Genomic DNA, 17555 nt, shown 5'->3' with positions numbered 1-17555 from the left:
CTGTGAAGAATTCTGTTTTTGTTTTGTTGACTATGAATGTAAAATGGACTATTTCTGTTGAATTGCAGTCTAACAGGATAAGGCATTATTCAAAATTGAGCTGATGTTAATGTCAAATGCAACGGTAAGTTACTTGTTATTTATACCTCATTGCAACCTGCTTATTTATTCTCTTGATTTATACACAGGATGTCAGACTTGGTGAAGGTTCCTGACATTGTACAGAAGATTTCATGGGTGGAGAATTACTGGCCTGAAGATTCCATCTTTCCCAAGCCCTGTGTTCAGAAATATTGTCTGATGGGAATGGAGGACAGTTACACTGACTTCCACATTGACTTTGGAGGCACCTCTGTTTGGTACCATGTACTGTGGGTAAGAGACCTGGTGTGAGCTTGAACTGTTCATGAAGGCAAACAAAAGTATATTGTTCCAGCTCTGCATCCCTCCCTCAAGCTCCTCTCAAAATATTTGCTTAACTCAAAAATGGTGACATCTCTAAGAGTAGAGGCTTGGAATAATGTACCCTATTAGTTGGTCCTATTTGTGCAATCTTGACCACAGTTATCGGCTTATTATTTAATCGTGTTTCTCTGGAGCAAAATGACTCTCACTTCTGATTCGTAGTACAAATCCTAATAGAGTCCTGATCTTTGATTCCTTAAGCCTTCTTGGCATAGAGATTGCCTTCCTCTGCCAAATATTTACACACTTAGCAGCACAAGTAGATTTGTGAAGACTTTGAAAATTAAGAACAAAATAAATGGTTAGATTTTCCCACATATTACAGTTCACCAGAAGGATATTCCAGATGTAGAATATGGTAGCAAGTTGAAGTGTCACCACTTGTATGTTGAGACCTGTGCTGTGGTGAAAGCTACAACTGTATGGCTGCAAATTGAATAACATTCTTTGAGGATTTATTGTAAAGCCCAAAAAACTAAACATTTTCTTCCTTGCAGGGTGATAAAATATTTTACTTGATAAAGCCTACCAATGCCAATCTTGCACTTTATGAAAGTTGGAGCAGTTCTGTGAACCAGAGCGAAACATTCTTTGGAGACCAAGTGGATCGATGCTACAAGTGTGTACTGCAACAGGGACAGACACTTCTCATTCCCACAGGTATGGTGAAAAGGAGATGGCAACAGGGGCTTTCTATTCTGCCCCACACTTCATCATGGTTGGCAATGCACCATTTGCCTAATTGCACACAAAAAAGCAGGCCTTTACTGCCATTGAGTGTCCTGTCATCCAGATCGTGGCTAACTTATGATCGAACTTGACCCAAGATATTATCATACTCCAATTTAAAATTACAAGTGATATCGCATCAGATTCAGATTTGTTGAAGAATGTCTGTACTGCTGTCACCTGAATGCATCTTTTTTCTAAATTGCCACTGAAAATTTTGACTCTACTGTTCATTAGAAGTAAAATGTAAATCAAAAGATATTTTGCAAATGATGAAATACTGGAAGCAGAGAAATTGAATTAAGGTTTCATGCTATAGGACTGGTCAGGCTTTGTCCTGTGGCTGTGCTGGGCTTTGGTTTGCTCTCTTGGCTCTACCCAAGCCTTTATTCTTGTTTTCAAGGCTGGATCCACGCTGTCCTAACCTCCAAGGATTGTATGGCATTTGGTGGAAACTTTCTGCATAACCTCAACATTGGAGCACAACTCAGGTGAGTAGCCACTCTGTATGCTTCCATTCTCGAGCTTTCTCTCTCCTACAACCAATGCCATATTAGGTAAGCTGCCTGTATATCAGCAGACTTATCAAAGATGGTTGTGTAATTCCTGTTTCAAGCATAAGGCATTATTTGGATTTAGTTGGGTTCCTGGGTGGGAATGGCATGCTTATGGTTTGGTGTAGACAAATGGAGTGTGAACTTTGTGCAGTGAGGGAATACATTGAGCGTGCGATTACAGGCAGCAGTCATTGACAGATTATCAGATGGTGAAATTATTTTTCTGGTGCTCTGATAGCGAATAGCCAGAGTGAAACTGAAATAGACTGCATTTATAAGGGCTAATGTGGTCCCAAATATTCTAACACGCGCCATTCTCTAGCTTTTAGAGTCAGAGATACAGCACGGAAGTAGACCCTTTAGTCCATCGAATCGTGTCTACCATCAACCATCTACCTACACTGCACTGCATCCTACATTATTCGCATTTTGCCCCCACATTTCTATCAATTCCAGCCCCCCATTCCAAGATTCTACCATTCACCTACAGTGACAATTTACTGTGGTCAATTAAACCACCAGCCTGCACGTCTTTGAGATGAGAGGGGAAACTGGAGAACCTAGGTGGCACAGTGGCGCAGCGGTAGAGTTGCTCCCTTAGAGTTTGATCCTGGTGCTTGTCTGTATGGAGTTTGTACGTTCTCCCTGTGACCTGTGTGGGTTTTCTCCAGGATATCTGGGGTTTTTTCCTACTTTCCAAAGACGTGCAAGTTTGTAGGTTAATTAGCTTGGTAAAATTGTAAATTGTCCCTAGTGTGTGTAGAATAGTGTTGGTGTGTGAGGATCACTGGTCGGTACGGACTCGGTGGGACGAAGGCGGTGTTTCGGCGCTGTATCTCTGAACTAAACTAAACCTAGAGGAAACCTGTGTAGTCACAAGGAGAATGTGCAAACTCCATAAACAGCACCTGAGATCAGTTTGGCGTGTTCTGGTGCTTCAAGTACATATGTGAGTAACTTTTAAAGGTGAAGAAGGTTCTTCTTCTGCAGCCCTCGTATGAAAAATAAATCACAAAGATACTTTTTCAAGACATATTTAGAATGCTGGAGCATAACCATTCAAAGTAAAATATTCAGACACCAGTGCATGCAGCTATTCCAGTAGTCACTATGAATTTCACCCATAAATTTTTCATGTTTTATCTTTCTTAAAATTAAAACTTGCATACATTTGCTGATGGAAGATTCTATGCTAAGTACCTTTCCTATCGCCTTTCCCGCTTCTTGCCAGCTTGACGCAAAATTCCACTAACTGTAATCTCTCAATCCATTTTCGTGCCAGTACTTATTCCTGCATATTGCTGTCCTAACTTTTCCATGCAGCTCAGAACTGCATTTCGTCGTCCTCTTTGCTTGGTTAATATATTGTTTCCTTGCTCCCTCTTGAAATTCTCCCTGAGAACTTGTACTTTCCAAAATCCATCTTGGGCATTTTGTGACCAAGTGTTAAATAATATCTGCTGTAGTGTCAACATCCTGGTGGAGCTGATTGTAAGTTTATGATCTTTGATTTAAAAATCTTTCATGGTACCAATGTTGTAAAAAGCAGTTTTATTTTCCAACAAAATTAAAACATGCTGTTATTAAGGTGACAGTTTACATAAATTGTGTTTCCTATCCATGCAGTGGATAAAAAGCAGACATGCCAGAGTGAGTACTTTGTATTCCAGCCAACACTCATTTCTTTCCAGTGAGATCAACAGGACAAATCAGCTTAACAAAAACAAAATGCTGGAGTAACATTGTAGGTCAGACAGCATCCCTGGAGAACATGGATAGTTGGTTTCTGGTTGGGACCCTTCTTCAGACTGATTGATTAGGTTCAGAAGAGATTAGGTTACTGTCAGCATCAAGCCTTCTCTAAATTGAAATTGGAGAATAAGGTTTATTCCTTGTTCATGAAAGAGTGATAGATTGCTTGATATTGAGGAAATTAAGAAGAATGGGGACCAGGCAGGATTATGCTACTGAGCTGCTGGCCATGATCTTATTGAATAGTGGAGCAACTGTGAGGTGCCAATGGCCACAATGGATATTTTAAATATTCTTCACCCCAAAACCCTTGAGTTCCTTTTTTAAATTGTGTTCTTCTATCAATGTATGCCAAGATTTGGTCTAAAACAGGGTTAGTTATGTGAAAAGCATGCTTTACCTTTTTAGACTGATCAGATAAATCTAATCTTTTATCAATAATTCCACTCCCACGCATTCAGTAAAACATGCTGTTTTGTTGAACTGTCACTTAGTTTTAAATGTTTTATCTGCAGCTACATTCACTCAGTCTCAGCATTTGCTACTACTTCAGATTTTCAGCCTCTGCAGCTTTTTGATTTTTGAGCTTGCAACTTTTGTCTATTCTTGCCACAACTCTCTATTCCCACCACCACATTGCTTACCTTGCCCACTCACAGACAGGTCCTCCTGTTTAAAACTCTTCCTCCAGATTCTGGTAGCATTATAGCTAGGTCTACATTGCCCCAGGCGATTTAAATGTTTTGGAACTCCACAGAAAAGCAGCTGCTTTTGAGATCCTTGCATTGACCTAATCGATCTCTGAGTTTTCAGTACTCCCTGCACTAAATATTTAAAGCAACAATCTGGTCCTGGGGTACATTCTAACAAAGCTAAAGTTATTGGACAAGGTGATTTTATAGGCTACTTCTTGCATTTCACCAGTTCATTGGAAGAAGAGATCTGTAATATAGAATAATATTTATCTCTTGCTTCCAGGATATATGAGATGGAGAAGCGATTAAAGACTCCTGAACTTTTCAAGTTTCCGTATTTTGAAGCAATGTGTTGGTATGTGGCAAATGGCCTTCGGGAAACTCTAAAAGGTAAGGGAAGCAAAGGGACTTGAGCAGTAAGATGCGCTGTTTCATTCAATGACCCAGCAAATTATAGTGCATTGCTAGTCTATTCTAATTATTAAACTCATTCTGCTGCTGGGCCACTGTAATTATATCATTTCCATCAAAATTGGTTGAATTTAGATGGGCTTTTCAACTTTTAAATATGGAGTGTTTGAGAACCAAAATTCTTTCCACTTTTGGATGGAATTCCTACTCATTCAATACAAGTGTGATAAATAGATTGGAGGGATCCAATGAGGTGGGTGAGCGCTGATCGTCATGGGCATTCATATGGAACATCAATACACTAAATCGTAACATTTTCAACGAGCTTACTAACTGAGTTCCAAGGGATTTGTCGGATTTTAGATTTATTTTAGTAGATCATAGATTCAATAGCAATAAGGAAATCGAAAACAAACAAATTAATTGATTAGCTTATAGTTCTAGGGATCTTATTTTGCAGAAATAGGAATTTTGCATGGAAGGTTACAAGAGAGATTCACAGGGATTGTGCACTCAATGGTGGGTGGGGCAGCATCTGAAGAATCTAGTTATCCTGTGTTAAAACAAGGTAGATTAAACAATCAAATAAAGGCTTAAAATAACAAAAACGTTGCAATTAAGGGGGGCTTGTCATCCATTACTTAGCCACGATTGACTTTAATGGACTTAGTGCATTTCAATTTTGCTTCTGTTTAGAAATGAGGGAAGATGACTGTCAGCCTCAAGAATACCTGGTGCAAGGAGTCAAGTTGCTCATCCCATCACTCAAATGCTGGATTCAGAGGGAGGTAATGGCTTCTAAACACATTTTGCTGTAGTTTGCTTCTTCAGGGGTGTGGGCATATAATATAGTTAGCCTGTTCCTGTGGTGCAAATCATGTAAATTTGAGTTTGATCGGATATTTGAAGGATCTGCAATGATTCTGCCCGTGTCATTCAAGTGCTCAGTTTAATTAAACATTATTGGGTTTAACACTGCATTTGAAAAAGATACCTCCAACTAACCTCCAGCATTTCCCTGATGCTGCACTGGAAAATCAGGCTGGATTGTGTTTTCAAGTGTAATTTAAGATGATTGGTAGTCTGCGAGAAAAGCTATACGAAGACAACATGAACACTTGGCTTGTAATCCGCAGAACTTGAACAGCAAATTCAGTGTAATTATATTTGAAGAGTTTATGATATTCCAAATTAATAGAGTAGATGGAGAAAACCTCTCCTCGTGATGGCAAGTCCAAAGCTTTGAAATCGGTACCGGACTGGTCAAGAATGGTGTGTGAAAACACGTTGATATTGCTGGAAGCATTCGGCAGGTCAGGCAGAGCCGTGGAAAGAGAAAGAGTTTCAGGTCAATTAGTTCTTGTCTGCATTTTGCTTTTCTCAAATATTATGAAAATTACTCTTGTAAAACATTCCAGAGTCGAAGGTTAATAGGAAGTTTATGTCCAGGTTGCTGGATTTATAGTCGGCATGAATAATTGAGGGTCCAATTTGGGATGCAAGGATGTTGATACAGATTATCAGTTATCCCAGAGGGTTCCGGTTGCTCCTGTTTTCTCCCACATCCCAGAGATATTCTGTTAGTTCAGTTGGCTTCTGTAAATTGCCCCTAGTGCAAATGGGTGGTTGGAGAATTAGGGTGAGTTAACAGATGTCTGTGAGAATCAGTTGCATGGACTTGGGTGAGAAATGGGATTCACAGGATTGCTCTTATTAAGTGGCTATAGAGGTGAAGAAGGACATGGTCATTGAGGGATTTGATAGGATGATGAATTTTGAACTGGAGGAGCTGGTCTTCATTGTTTAGTGAGCACTGTGGGTGATGTGGTCCTTTGATATGAGTTAATGTACTTGCAGCAAATTTCATGTGTTTGGGTTACTAGAATGGAGAAGATGGGAGGTTGTTCAGAAGCATTGCTTTGGTTGAGTTTTGGAGGTCTTTGAGATATTAAGGTTTCAGCAGCAAGTTAATTGAAGCAGTGACAGAAATGGATCCCTGTAGTTGTGGATTGGAGTTTGTGATTAATCTCGGACTGCATGAGACGGTGACCAGAGAAGCTGATGGTAGGGGGAGTAGAGTTTCTGGAGCCAGTCAAATGAGCAATCTGAAATTTGAGACTGATAAAGAGATGCAGAGTGAGGAGTGGCTCAGATTGTGGAAACTGTATTGGGAATGTGCAGGAGAAATGATAAGGACAAACTTTGAATCCCTAGTAATGTGCAGAGGTAATGATTCAGGAACAGCAAGAGAAAGTATTGAGGGATCACCTGTATTTGATGTCATCTTTTGGATGGCAGATTGGCTAAGTGAGTTGGATGCAGCAAACTTTAGTTGCTCGAACACCAGTACCTGCTCGGCTGCTTACTTTGTTCCAGAAATGAACCCAAGAAAATCCCTTGGTCTGAAGAAGGGTCTCGACCTGAAACGTCACCCATTCCTTCTCTCTAGAGATGCTGCCTGTCCTGCGTTACTCCAGCATTTTGTGTCTATCTTCAGTGTAAGCCAGCATCCACAGTTCTTTCTTGCACAAGGAGCAGGAGTAGGCCACCAGCCCCCTCAAACCTGTTCTGCCATGTAACATGATCATGCTCATCTATGCTAGCCTCAAATCCCCCTGTGCCAGTTTCTCTTAAACCCTCAAATCATCGATCTTTCAAACATTCATCCAAATATTAATCCAAGTTTGTTGCTGTTTACGAAACTAGCTGGGAAAATAAACTAATGGCAATTGAAAGAATTTACAATATTGTCAGGAAGCGAGTGGGCATGAAGATGGAAGATGTAAATAATTTAAAAGTGCTTTACAAACATTCAGAAAACAGTGAATGTTATATTTAAGATATTGTGCACTGGTTCATGACATACAGAAAATAAGCTCACAGCGACATGTGTGGAGAGAGCAATTTTGTCAACATTTCCAATCATTGGCCCTTCAGCAAATGGGGGGGCTTTGCCCAGACAAATTCCTGCAGTAATGTTCTTGAGCTGAAATGACTGACCAACATTACTTGGTGTTAAACTTGATCAAAAGCTACCTTGATGTCAATGGCAGTTGCTTTGGCTTAGTCTTGGAATTGAATGTTTTATTCAGCTGACTGAGGCAGTGATGAGGTCTGAAGGAAAGACTGAAAAACCTGGCGTATGCTCATTCGTGTTTAGATGTATATTGGATAATCAAAGGCCTGCAAATTTCCTGGAAATTGGCAGAGTAGATACCATGAGGCTGTTACAGTTGGGTTGACCAGAACCAGGGGCATAATCTCAGGGTAGGGGATTAACATTTGAGAATTCAACAGAAAAACTTTACACGGAAACTTTTAAATCTTTGGGATCTACCATGAAGAGCTCTAGATGCTTGGTTGCTGATTGCCTTGAACACCAAGACTGTAATTTTTTTAAAATCGGGGGACGGAATCAAACACTGGAATCGGGGAGCATGATGGATAAGGCATAATCTGAGCAGAGCTACTCAAAGGGTCACAGTGTCAGTTTCTTGTGTTTGTGTACCTGATATTCTAGCTATAGTTATGCTTTCTGTCCTTCTGTCAGATTATTTTACTAATTTTGTTCTTCATTCCTGTTTTGGTTCCAGGGGTTAATTAGTCGCACATCTGAACTTCCAGATCAAATTAGACCAGGGCATCTTATTAAGGAGCTCAGCAAGGAAATTCGCTTTGTGGAGGTAAAATGAACAGTTATTTCTTGGATTTCTCCGAGCACTGATTGTAATCAGCATTGAATGAATGGATAGGACTGAAACGCAGAAAACAGAGAATTTTAGGAAAAATTGGCTGTTTATACTATTTTAAAATGTTTGTCTTTGTTTAGGCATATCCATTGAGGTGCAAAGACTGTCCCATAAATCATCCAATCTACTCAATTTTCTGCCACTTGGTTAAAGGTGGCAATAAATTTGTTAATTAAGTTTAGGTTAGAGATACAGCACGGAAACAGACACTTCGGCACACCAACCAGCGATCCCCGCACATAAACACTATCCGACACACTAGGAACAATTTACATTTTTTTCCAAGCCTATTAACCTACAAACTATGTCTTTGGAATGTGGGAGGAAACCAAAGATCTCGGAGAAAAGCCACGCAGGTCACAGGAAGAACATACAAACGGCACCCGTGTTAGGATCAAACCCGGGTCTCTGGCGCTGTAAAGGCAGCAACTCTAACACTGCGCCACCGTGGTGCCCAAGTTGTTCATATTCTGCCCAAAGTTGTGGACAATGAAGGTGGTTGTCAAAGTATACAGCAGGATATATATCAACTACAGAAATGGGTGGAGAAATGGTAGATGGACTTTAATTCAAGCAAGTGTCGGGCACAACACTTTGCAAGGTTGAATGTGAGGCAACTGCATCGTTGCCTATAGCTTTCAATGGCAAAATGCTTAACAACATTGATGGGGTCAAAGTCCATAGCTCTCTGAAAGTCTCAACACAAGTAGATAGTGGTTTAAAAAAAAAAAGGCATGTGGTATGCTTGCCTTTATTGGTTGGTCTGAGTACAAAGTCAGGAGGTCGTGATGTAGCTTTATAGGACTTTGGTTGAACGGCATTTGGAATAATGTTTGCAGTTCTGGTCACCCCATTACAGAAATGGAGACTCTGGAAAGGATGCAGAGGTGGTTTAGCAGAATGATGCCTGGCGTATTAGCCAGGATGTATTAGCTATAGGGAGAGGCTGGACAGACTTGGATTGTTTTTTCTGGAACGTCAAAGGCTGAGGAGAAACTCATTAGGTGTATATAAAATTATGAGAGGCATAGATAAGTAGACGGTCAGTATTTTGCCCCTCTTACATTGAATATATGCCCTTTAGTCTTTCATTTTTTTTCTCTGGGGGAAAATGTCACGGAGATGTGCTAGGCAAGTTATTTCTCCTATACAGAGAGAGGTGAGTGCCTGGAATATGCTGTGAGGGGTGGTGGTGTAGGCACATACGATAGGCTAGGAATGGATCTTGGGCAGGCAGAGCAAATTAGTTTAACTTGGCATTATGTTTGGCATGGACATTGTAGGCGAACGGGTCTGTTTCTGTACCGTTCTATGTTCCATGCCCCTTGCTTTCACTGTTTATTCTTCCCATTGCTTTTACTTTCTTGGAAGATGAACACACTAGCTGAGTGTATGCAGAACTCAGCTAGTAGGGGCTTTACCAGTATTATACGGGTAGGCAGGAACAAGCCCATCCATGAAACTCAGAATATTTATTTATGATGTTCCCTCAACCATCCATTGAAACTCTCAACCTTTTGAAATCCAATAATTCACAATATTTTTAAAAATCAGCTTTAAATGCTCAAATATGTTTTTATAATTTAAAATATTTCTGTAAAACAAGCACTAAGAAGGAATATAAACTACCCGTTTCCTCAGAGGTATAAATTTAACCATTGAAACACTTAATCTGCTTGTGCATGATGTCATATGTGGTTCAGAAGAATTAGCTATGAAGGAAACTTGGTTAGTTTGAATAATAATAATTATTGCCTATGAAAATCCAGATTGGTACCAGACCTTGAGAAAATTGCTGCAGAATGTAAGGATCTTTAAGATAAAAGAACCTTTGTTAAAATAGTTAATATGCATGGATCCTTAATTAAGTTAGATTTATGTATCCTTTTATGTTGTAAAATATCTATATCGTAATTGTTTTTTATAACAGTGACTGTTTTATGGTGCAAAATAAAAAATTGTCCTAAAAATTCTGATAGCTTGTAGCAAGTCCAAACCGGGTGATGTTGCCAATAGAGTTTATTCTGCAGTGAAACCCGTGACAAACCGCAACGCACTTAGTTTAGGACACACACTTACTTAACTACCTAATCTTGAGAGTTTGGCGCCAGACTGACGAATTCCCCGCGCGCTCGCACCTCCTGACCCATTAGCCAATCCGAGGGTTCGAGACCCCCTGGCCAATCCGTATGTCCCTACATGACCCCCCCCCCCCCCCCCAGAACCCTCAAAACCATACCTCACGGGCGCCTGGATCTCCCGCCCGGAACGCGTACGGAGAGGGGAAGGCCGATACCGCCAGCGTGACAGGAGGCGGGGAGGGCGCCGCCGCTAGAAGCGATGGAGGGGCCACTGGAGCGGAGGGTGTAGGTGACGGGGAGCGCTTGATCGACAACGGCTAGGACCGCATCGAACTGACCGGGGGCCGTGGTGATGGCCTGGATCGCCGGGCTGGGTGGGGTGGCGCTTGGAGGAGCCGCAGGCCCCGTACCTCGGGGCCGTACGCTAGCCGAGGGTTGCAGGCCCCTGCCGCGGACGTCTGCGACCAACGAAAACGCCCATAGGAAATCCGCGCCCAAAATGGCCTGGCCCACATCCGCAACAATGAAATCCCAATGGTAGGTCCTGGACTCGAAGGACAGGGACATGGCCCTTTTACCGTAAGTGCGGATGGGGCTGCCGTTCACCGCAATGAGGGGCGGGCCCTTCCCCCCTGCTCGAACTTCACAGTCGTAGGGGGGCACAATACTCACAACCGCTCCCGTATCCACCAGAAAGACGATCCCGGTGCCTTGATCCGTAGCGTAGAGGCGGCAGTTGTGGCAAATCGAGACTGCCTCTACATTCGATCGGCCAAGGCATTTCCCGGAAACGAACACGGGGCCCTGCAGCTTCGGGCCTCACTGCCCCACCGCTGATGGAAGAAACACCAGCCGCGTCTATGCGGCCCTGTTGCTCGAGCCCGCTGCCAATAAGCAGGTGCTGCAGCCCCTTCTTGGCGGGCTGACTGCGAAATAGCGGCCGATGCGCCGCTCTCTCGGCCGCTCAGCCGACTGCCGCTGGGCCTCGAAACCCGATTAACTGAGTCGTCTCGAGTGTGTTGCTCCCTGACGAGCGCGTCGGCTTTCTCGGCGAACGCTACCGGATCTTCAAACGAGACGCCCGCCAACACTAACCTGACGTCCCTGGGCAGTTTCTCCCGAAAAGCCGCTTCGAAAACCATGCATGGCTGATGGTCGCCCATCAATGTCAGCATCTCGGTCATCAACTCCGATGGTAGCCGCTGCCCCAGCTCTGGTAAATGGAGGAGCTTCAGAGCCCGCTGGTTCTGGCTCCAGCCGAAAATCCTCAGTAGGAGCCTCTTGAGCCCCACGTACTGCTCGTTTTGGGGAGGGCTGATCAGGTACTGACCCACCCGCGCGGCCACCTCCGGCTGTAGACAGCTCACCAGGTGGTGGAACTTCTCCTGGTCTTCCTCCACCCTCTTAAGATGGAACTGGGATTCCGCTTGCACGAACCACAGGTGCGGTTGATGGGCCCAGAACGGCGGTAGGTGAATCTCGCCCACGTTCGCTCCCACCTGTGACATGCTGCTGTGCTCTTCAAATCTCACGTTCGAGGTCACCAATGTAGCAAGTCCAAACCGGGTGATGTTGCCAATAGAGTTTATTCTGCAGTGAAACCCGTGACAAACTGCAACGCACTTAGTTTAGGACACACACTTACTTAACTACCTAATCTTGAGAGTTTGGCGCCAGACTGACGAATTCCCCGCGCTCCCGCACCTCCTGACCCGTTAGCCAATCCGAGGGTTCGAGACCCCCTGGCCAATCCGTATGTCCCTACAAGCTTGCCATTGCCACCATTTTGATTGTAAACCTGGCCTTTATTAACTGCAGTTGAGGTTGTTTCATTCTAGGAACATTTTGTTTGGCCTGTGGTCCGAAACTGCAACATGTACCCATTTTAACAGTTTTGTAGGGATTAGAGTTGGAACTATTTCTTCTGTTGATCGCTACATGCAAAAGTTTTGTTTGGGCTGGTCATCTGTGTCTGGTTAGCAAATGGATGTGAAGCTCAGAAACTGTCTACTTTGATTAATGTTAAGTCGTCAACCATGTACGCACAAAGCAGAAGTCACTCAGTCATTCGCACGAAACTTCCCCTGTGTATTTGCAGGAGATGAACATTGGGAATAAACCTGCGAAATCTCAGGGAATTGTGCCTGCAGTGCCAGTCACACGGATCTCTCAGGACAAGAATTGCTCCTTCAGTATTAATCCTAATAAGAGAAAATGCAGAAGACTAAGAGACTCTTCGAACAAGCCGCACTCAAACCTGGATATACTGGAGCTTCACACCCGGCAGGTATTGAAGAAGATGGAAATGGCTCCGTGGAGTGAGGTAGGTGCCATGCAACTGTGTGCTCGATTAGGGATGAAGTGGCAAAACTACTTCTACTCATGGTTCTGTAAATTTGTTAACAGGATAATATGTCCAGCTCCACATTGAGAGTGAAACTCAGTGGGACCTCACCACCATCTTCGACTGCAGCTGAAAAAGGTTGCAGTGATAATAACTTGCAGCTGGTGTTGTCGAAAGGAAGAATCATTAGGTACGTGTCATAATTTTGAATTAGAGGACTTTACAGACAGCATTGGAAATTGTCCAGAGCTTTTGTCCTGCATTCTCCACTGTTTGTGGGTTGACTGATTATTGGTTGTTCTCTGTTAAGAAAAGAGTCAAAGAAAGGATTACTTGAGAGCTGTAGGCCTTCAAAGCATAAAAATGTCTCTTTGGTGTATTGTTATGCTATGTATAATCCAAAACCTGTCACAGTGACATCTTCTCCTTCTCCCTCTTGAGTCCTGCACCTTGTTCTTTGTAAGGGAGATGTCTGCGATAAGGTGGAGACAAAGAGAAATAGTGTTGGAGCATGCCAGATGGATGATGCCTTTCGTGTTCCTTGAGTTTAGGATGGGCTTTGAGCCAAGGGTAAATGACAGTGGGAGTAGGAAGAGTTAAAGTAACATGGTACTGTTCACCCTTCTGAGTCACCCTTGCATACTGAACTCGGGTCTGTCTGTCTGCATTTGGTTTTTCCAGGAGATTGCATCCTAAGCACTAACACTAATACATTAACTTGAGTGATGTACAGGTGTATTGCTGTCTCAGCAGCAATGTGTGTTTGGGTCCCTGGGTGACTGGAAAGGAAGGGATCAAAGGGCAGGTATTTTTAAGCTTTTTTTATGCTTGCATGGAAAGGTGCCAATGGAAGGGGAGTGTGTAGTGAATTAGGTGGAAGAGTGAACCAGTAAGTTAGAGACAATGGTTCCTTTGGAAAGCTGAGGGGTTGGTGTCTGGTAGTGTTGTGTTGAAGATGGCAGAAATTACATTTGATGATCCATCGAAGGTGGATGTTGGTTTGATAGAAGGTGAGAACAAGGGGAACCCTATTATTTCTGAAGGTGTAAATATGGGGATGAGAATGGAAGAGCAGGAAATGGAATGGATGTGGTTCAGAGCGTTGGCAAGGATGTTCAGGGGTGGGGAGAGGTGTTTTTTTAAAGCCATTTTAGAAAGAAAATGAAAAATGTTGTATGGAAAATATTGAAATAATGGAAAGAATTGAATCTGGGATAGAGAATCTGGGAAAATGGACCATATCCTTGCAGGAAGAGTGGAATTGGTTTACACCAGGTAACTAGGAACCTGAATAAGAACTGTTACGTTTTTATTCTAACTATAGCAGAGTGAAAAAAAAACTGCCATTTAAAAAAACAAAAAACAAAATGGATACTTGTTTCTAACATGTTTCCTGTGCTGGGGAAAAGAGGTCAGGAAAAGAAAGGGAAGCTCAGAGATGAACCATCTAAGAGAGAGAACAGGTTAGAAATTGGCAAGAGTAGGTGAAGCTTTGGATTTTGTGCAAGTACAGGAAGCTGTAAGGCATCGATGTACTGAACAAAGGTGGGGGAGGCACCCTACTTGGTATGTGCTGTTACATTTCCTCTATTTTGCCGTTCTCCATTTATTGTCCTCTCAGATACACATTGTGTTTAAAACCAAAAATCCAAACATACCATTTTTACAAACGTTCCTTTATCAACCAAATCTGCCATGCCTTGAAAAATGTACTCGGTTGGTGAAACAGTTTAAGCCTTTGAAAATCCTCACCAGTTTTATCTTATAGATTGTAGGAGTTTGCGCATAATTGAGATAATGGTTCTCTCAAGAACATGAAATTTAAAAAAAAATAACGGCTGATGTCTGCAACCTAGAATAACAGAAGATGCTTGAAATACCAAGCAAGTCAGGCAACAGCGCTTGGAAGAGAACCAGTTAATGTTTTGGGGTGAAGTCTTCAACTCTAACAATCTCTCCACACAGTGTTATGACTATTTCCATTTATCATGTGTTATTCATGAAATGTGTGATGCAGTTCATTCAAGTTTTTTTATAACCCTCCAGTCATGGCAGGAACAAAGTGATGAAGTCTGAACATTGCAGTGCCAGCAGCGAAGATGAAGAGGAGGAACGAACAGATGAGCAGAGCAGTGTGCTGCATGAAGAGAACTTGCAGTGGGAGGATCAGAAGCCAGCATCTCAAACCCCACTGAACAGTAAGTCTGCACATCCAGCCCTCTCCATTAAATGTGTATCTATCACGTTTAATATAAAGTATGTTGTTTTAAAGTTGCAAATGAGAAAAGATGGTTGGTACATCCCTGCAGTTTAGTATTAGTTCACAGAGCTGTGTAGCATGGAAATGGGCCCTTCACCCCAACTTGTCCATGCGAACAAAATTGCTTAAACTAATTAAACCTTTTAATTCTACAATTTGTGGTACATTTATTTCATCACTTGAATTGAAATAATTTGCATTATATCTGTTTAATCGGCCTTATTTCCCCCCCCATATGTTCTGCTTCTAAAGGGTTCCTACTCTTTACTCACTCTTCGTTTAACTGATGATGGAAGCTTTTATATATTTATTTCTTTGACATATTTCCTGAAAAATTTGCAGTGGTTTGGTTTTATTATATTTTTTGCAGTGCTGTTTACATTCTCCCAATGTGGACTAGATAACTTATTGGCAATGTATGCAACAAATGCTGCAGGTTCTTAATGCAAGTAACTGATGTAGTGGAGAAAATCTTGTGAACTGAACTTCATGTCTGCTGTGTATTTTGGTCGATCCTCTGGTAATAGATTGGTTGATTGATCTACCTCAGCATGTAATGAGAACAATGGAAACTGGTGTATTTGCTATCTAATCCACATAGACAATTGCTGCGCAATAGAAAACATCTATTGATCAGCCATGATCACATTGAATGGCGGTGCTGGCTCGAAGGGCCGAATGGCCTCCTCCTGCACCTATTGTCTATCTATTAAACTAGATCAACTGATCAGCCAGATCAAGGATAATTTGATGTGAAATGACCATCTTAATTGATGTCAGTGACAACAATGATTTAGTTGTTTAAGGTGTGGGCTGACATGGCACCAACTCATGTTAGACTTCATTGAGCGCAGGTTCTCTACTCTTTACAAGTTATGTGTTTTCAATGAGATTTCCGAAGTTATGCTCATTACCTTGGCTGATGAAACAATGACAGACAGTAGAGTAAGATGAGAAGAGTGTGTGTGGATAATGTGGTTAAGTGAATGAGAAATAAATAAAGGAAGCATGTGTAGGAAAGAAATGCAGATGCTGGTTTAAATCGAAGGAAGATACAAAATGCCGGAGTAACTCACGGGACAGGCAGCATCTCTGGATAGAAGGAATGGGTGACGTTTCGGGTTGAGACCCTTCAGACTGATCTAAAGGAAGCATGTTGTCTAAACGATAAGAGACTGCTGAGCTCAGATGCAGTGGGATCTCGGTGTCCTAATGCAGATTGGCAAAAGATTGCAAGAGCAGCAAATAATTAAGGATGTTCTTGCATGGGAGAATCAATACGTCACTCATCAAATTTATTTTTTCAGCTGTCCAGGGCATGAGTGAGACAGTGTCTGCAAAACTATGCATTGGTCTCTATTTAATATATATAAATAAATTAAAAAATATATATATATATAATATATATATATTTTTTTAATACTTTCATCTTGTATGTTTGTGGATGTATTTGTTCCCGGAATACAGCCAAAACGGTACATGATAGTGCAACAATATTTGGCCCACCTTACCATTGGCCTGCAGTTCAAATGGATGTTATATTTTAAAAGTTATTCAATTTTTAAACTTTAAAAATCACTTTTTAAACTTTAATTAATCCCTTTTCCACTTGCCCTGCCCGTCAGCCGCACCTGCGCAGTAATACCTCTGTGTTCAACGTCACAATGGGAACCCAACGGGTCCGTGCCTGCGCAGTTGGGGCCTGTTGATCTAATACTTGGGTAAGATGGCCGCTGGATCTGCGCGTGCACCTAAAGCGTGCTGGTTGTCCGCTGGGGCTTCTTCCCACTCAGTCGAGCTGCCGCTGTAGGAGAGGTTTGCATCCAACGCATGGGTTGCTCTGGAAGCTGCGATGGCTGCCCGGGACCGGGTTGAGTGGCTCCCTCTCCCCTTTCTTCTCCCTCCTCGTCCGCCCCCGGAGGCTCCCCGGCCGACAACGGGCCCATGGGTCGTCAGTTGGGGGAGTGTTGTGGGGCCCGCAGGAGAGGTCTAGTGAAATATATAAATGTGTTGGAAGCAGTTTAGAAAAGGTTTGGCTAGATTAATACCTGGAATTAACAATTTGTCTTGTACCTGGGAGGGTTTAATTTATATCTACAGGAAGTTAGACGGGATTTGAATGAAACGCAAGATCCTGAGGGATCTTGATCTGGTAGATGTGGACAGGCTGTTTCTATTAATGTAAGAATCAAGACTAGGAATTGTCCATTTAAGACATGAGGCATCATAAGTTCTCTCAGAAACAAGTGTCACTGGAACTCATTCTCGGGTTGATCAGGAGCAGAGTCTGAATATTTGCAATGCAGATATTTTCTTGGTTAACAAGGGGTTATATCTGACACCAGAGACTGCCAATGCTCGAATCTGGAGTAAGAAACAAATTGCTGGTGGATCACCGTGGATCAGGCATCTGTTGTGGGGAATGGTCAGTGGGATGTTTAGGACAGCTAATGTTTAGGGTGGCACACTGGTAAAGTTGCTACCTTACAGTGCCAGAGACCCAGGTTCGATT

The 17555-nt window shown here is 42.4% G+C and overlaps 1 protein-coding gene across 3 annotated transcripts in view; it reads left to right on the top strand.

The window, feature by feature from the left end:
- Window positions 1-17555, top strand: part of kdm7ab (lysine (K)-specific demethylase 7Ab) — a 66461-nt gene that overhangs the window by 28023 nt on the left and 20883 nt on the right. For all 3 annotated transcript variants that reach the window (XM_078417049.1, XM_078417047.1, XM_078417048.1), the window contains 9 exons: window positions 189-375; window positions 963-1125; window positions 1598-1685; window positions 4482-4588; window positions 5306-5397; window positions 8203-8292; window positions 12538-12762; window positions 12846-12973; window positions 14830-14981. In XM_078417049.1, coding sequence (XP_078273175.1) covers window positions 189-375; window positions 963-1125; window positions 1598-1685; window positions 4482-4588; window positions 5306-5397; window positions 8203-8292; window positions 12538-12762; window positions 12846-12973; window positions 14830-14981 — 1232 coding nt within the window. The remainder of the gene's footprint in view (window positions 1-188; window positions 376-962; window positions 1126-1597; window positions 1686-4481; window positions 4589-5305; window positions 5398-8202; window positions 8293-12537; window positions 12763-12845; window positions 12974-14829; window positions 14982-17555) is intronic.

Source organism: Rhinoraja longicauda, chromosome 20, assembly GCF_053455715.1.
Source record: "Rhinoraja longicauda isolate Sanriku21f chromosome 20, sRhiLon1.1, whole genome shotgun sequence".
NCBI classification, from domain to species: Eukaryota; Metazoa; Chordata; class Chondrichthyes; order Rajiformes; family Arhynchobatidae; genus Rhinoraja; species Rhinoraja longicauda.
This window is presented reverse-complemented; position numbering and strand designations above follow the sequence as displayed.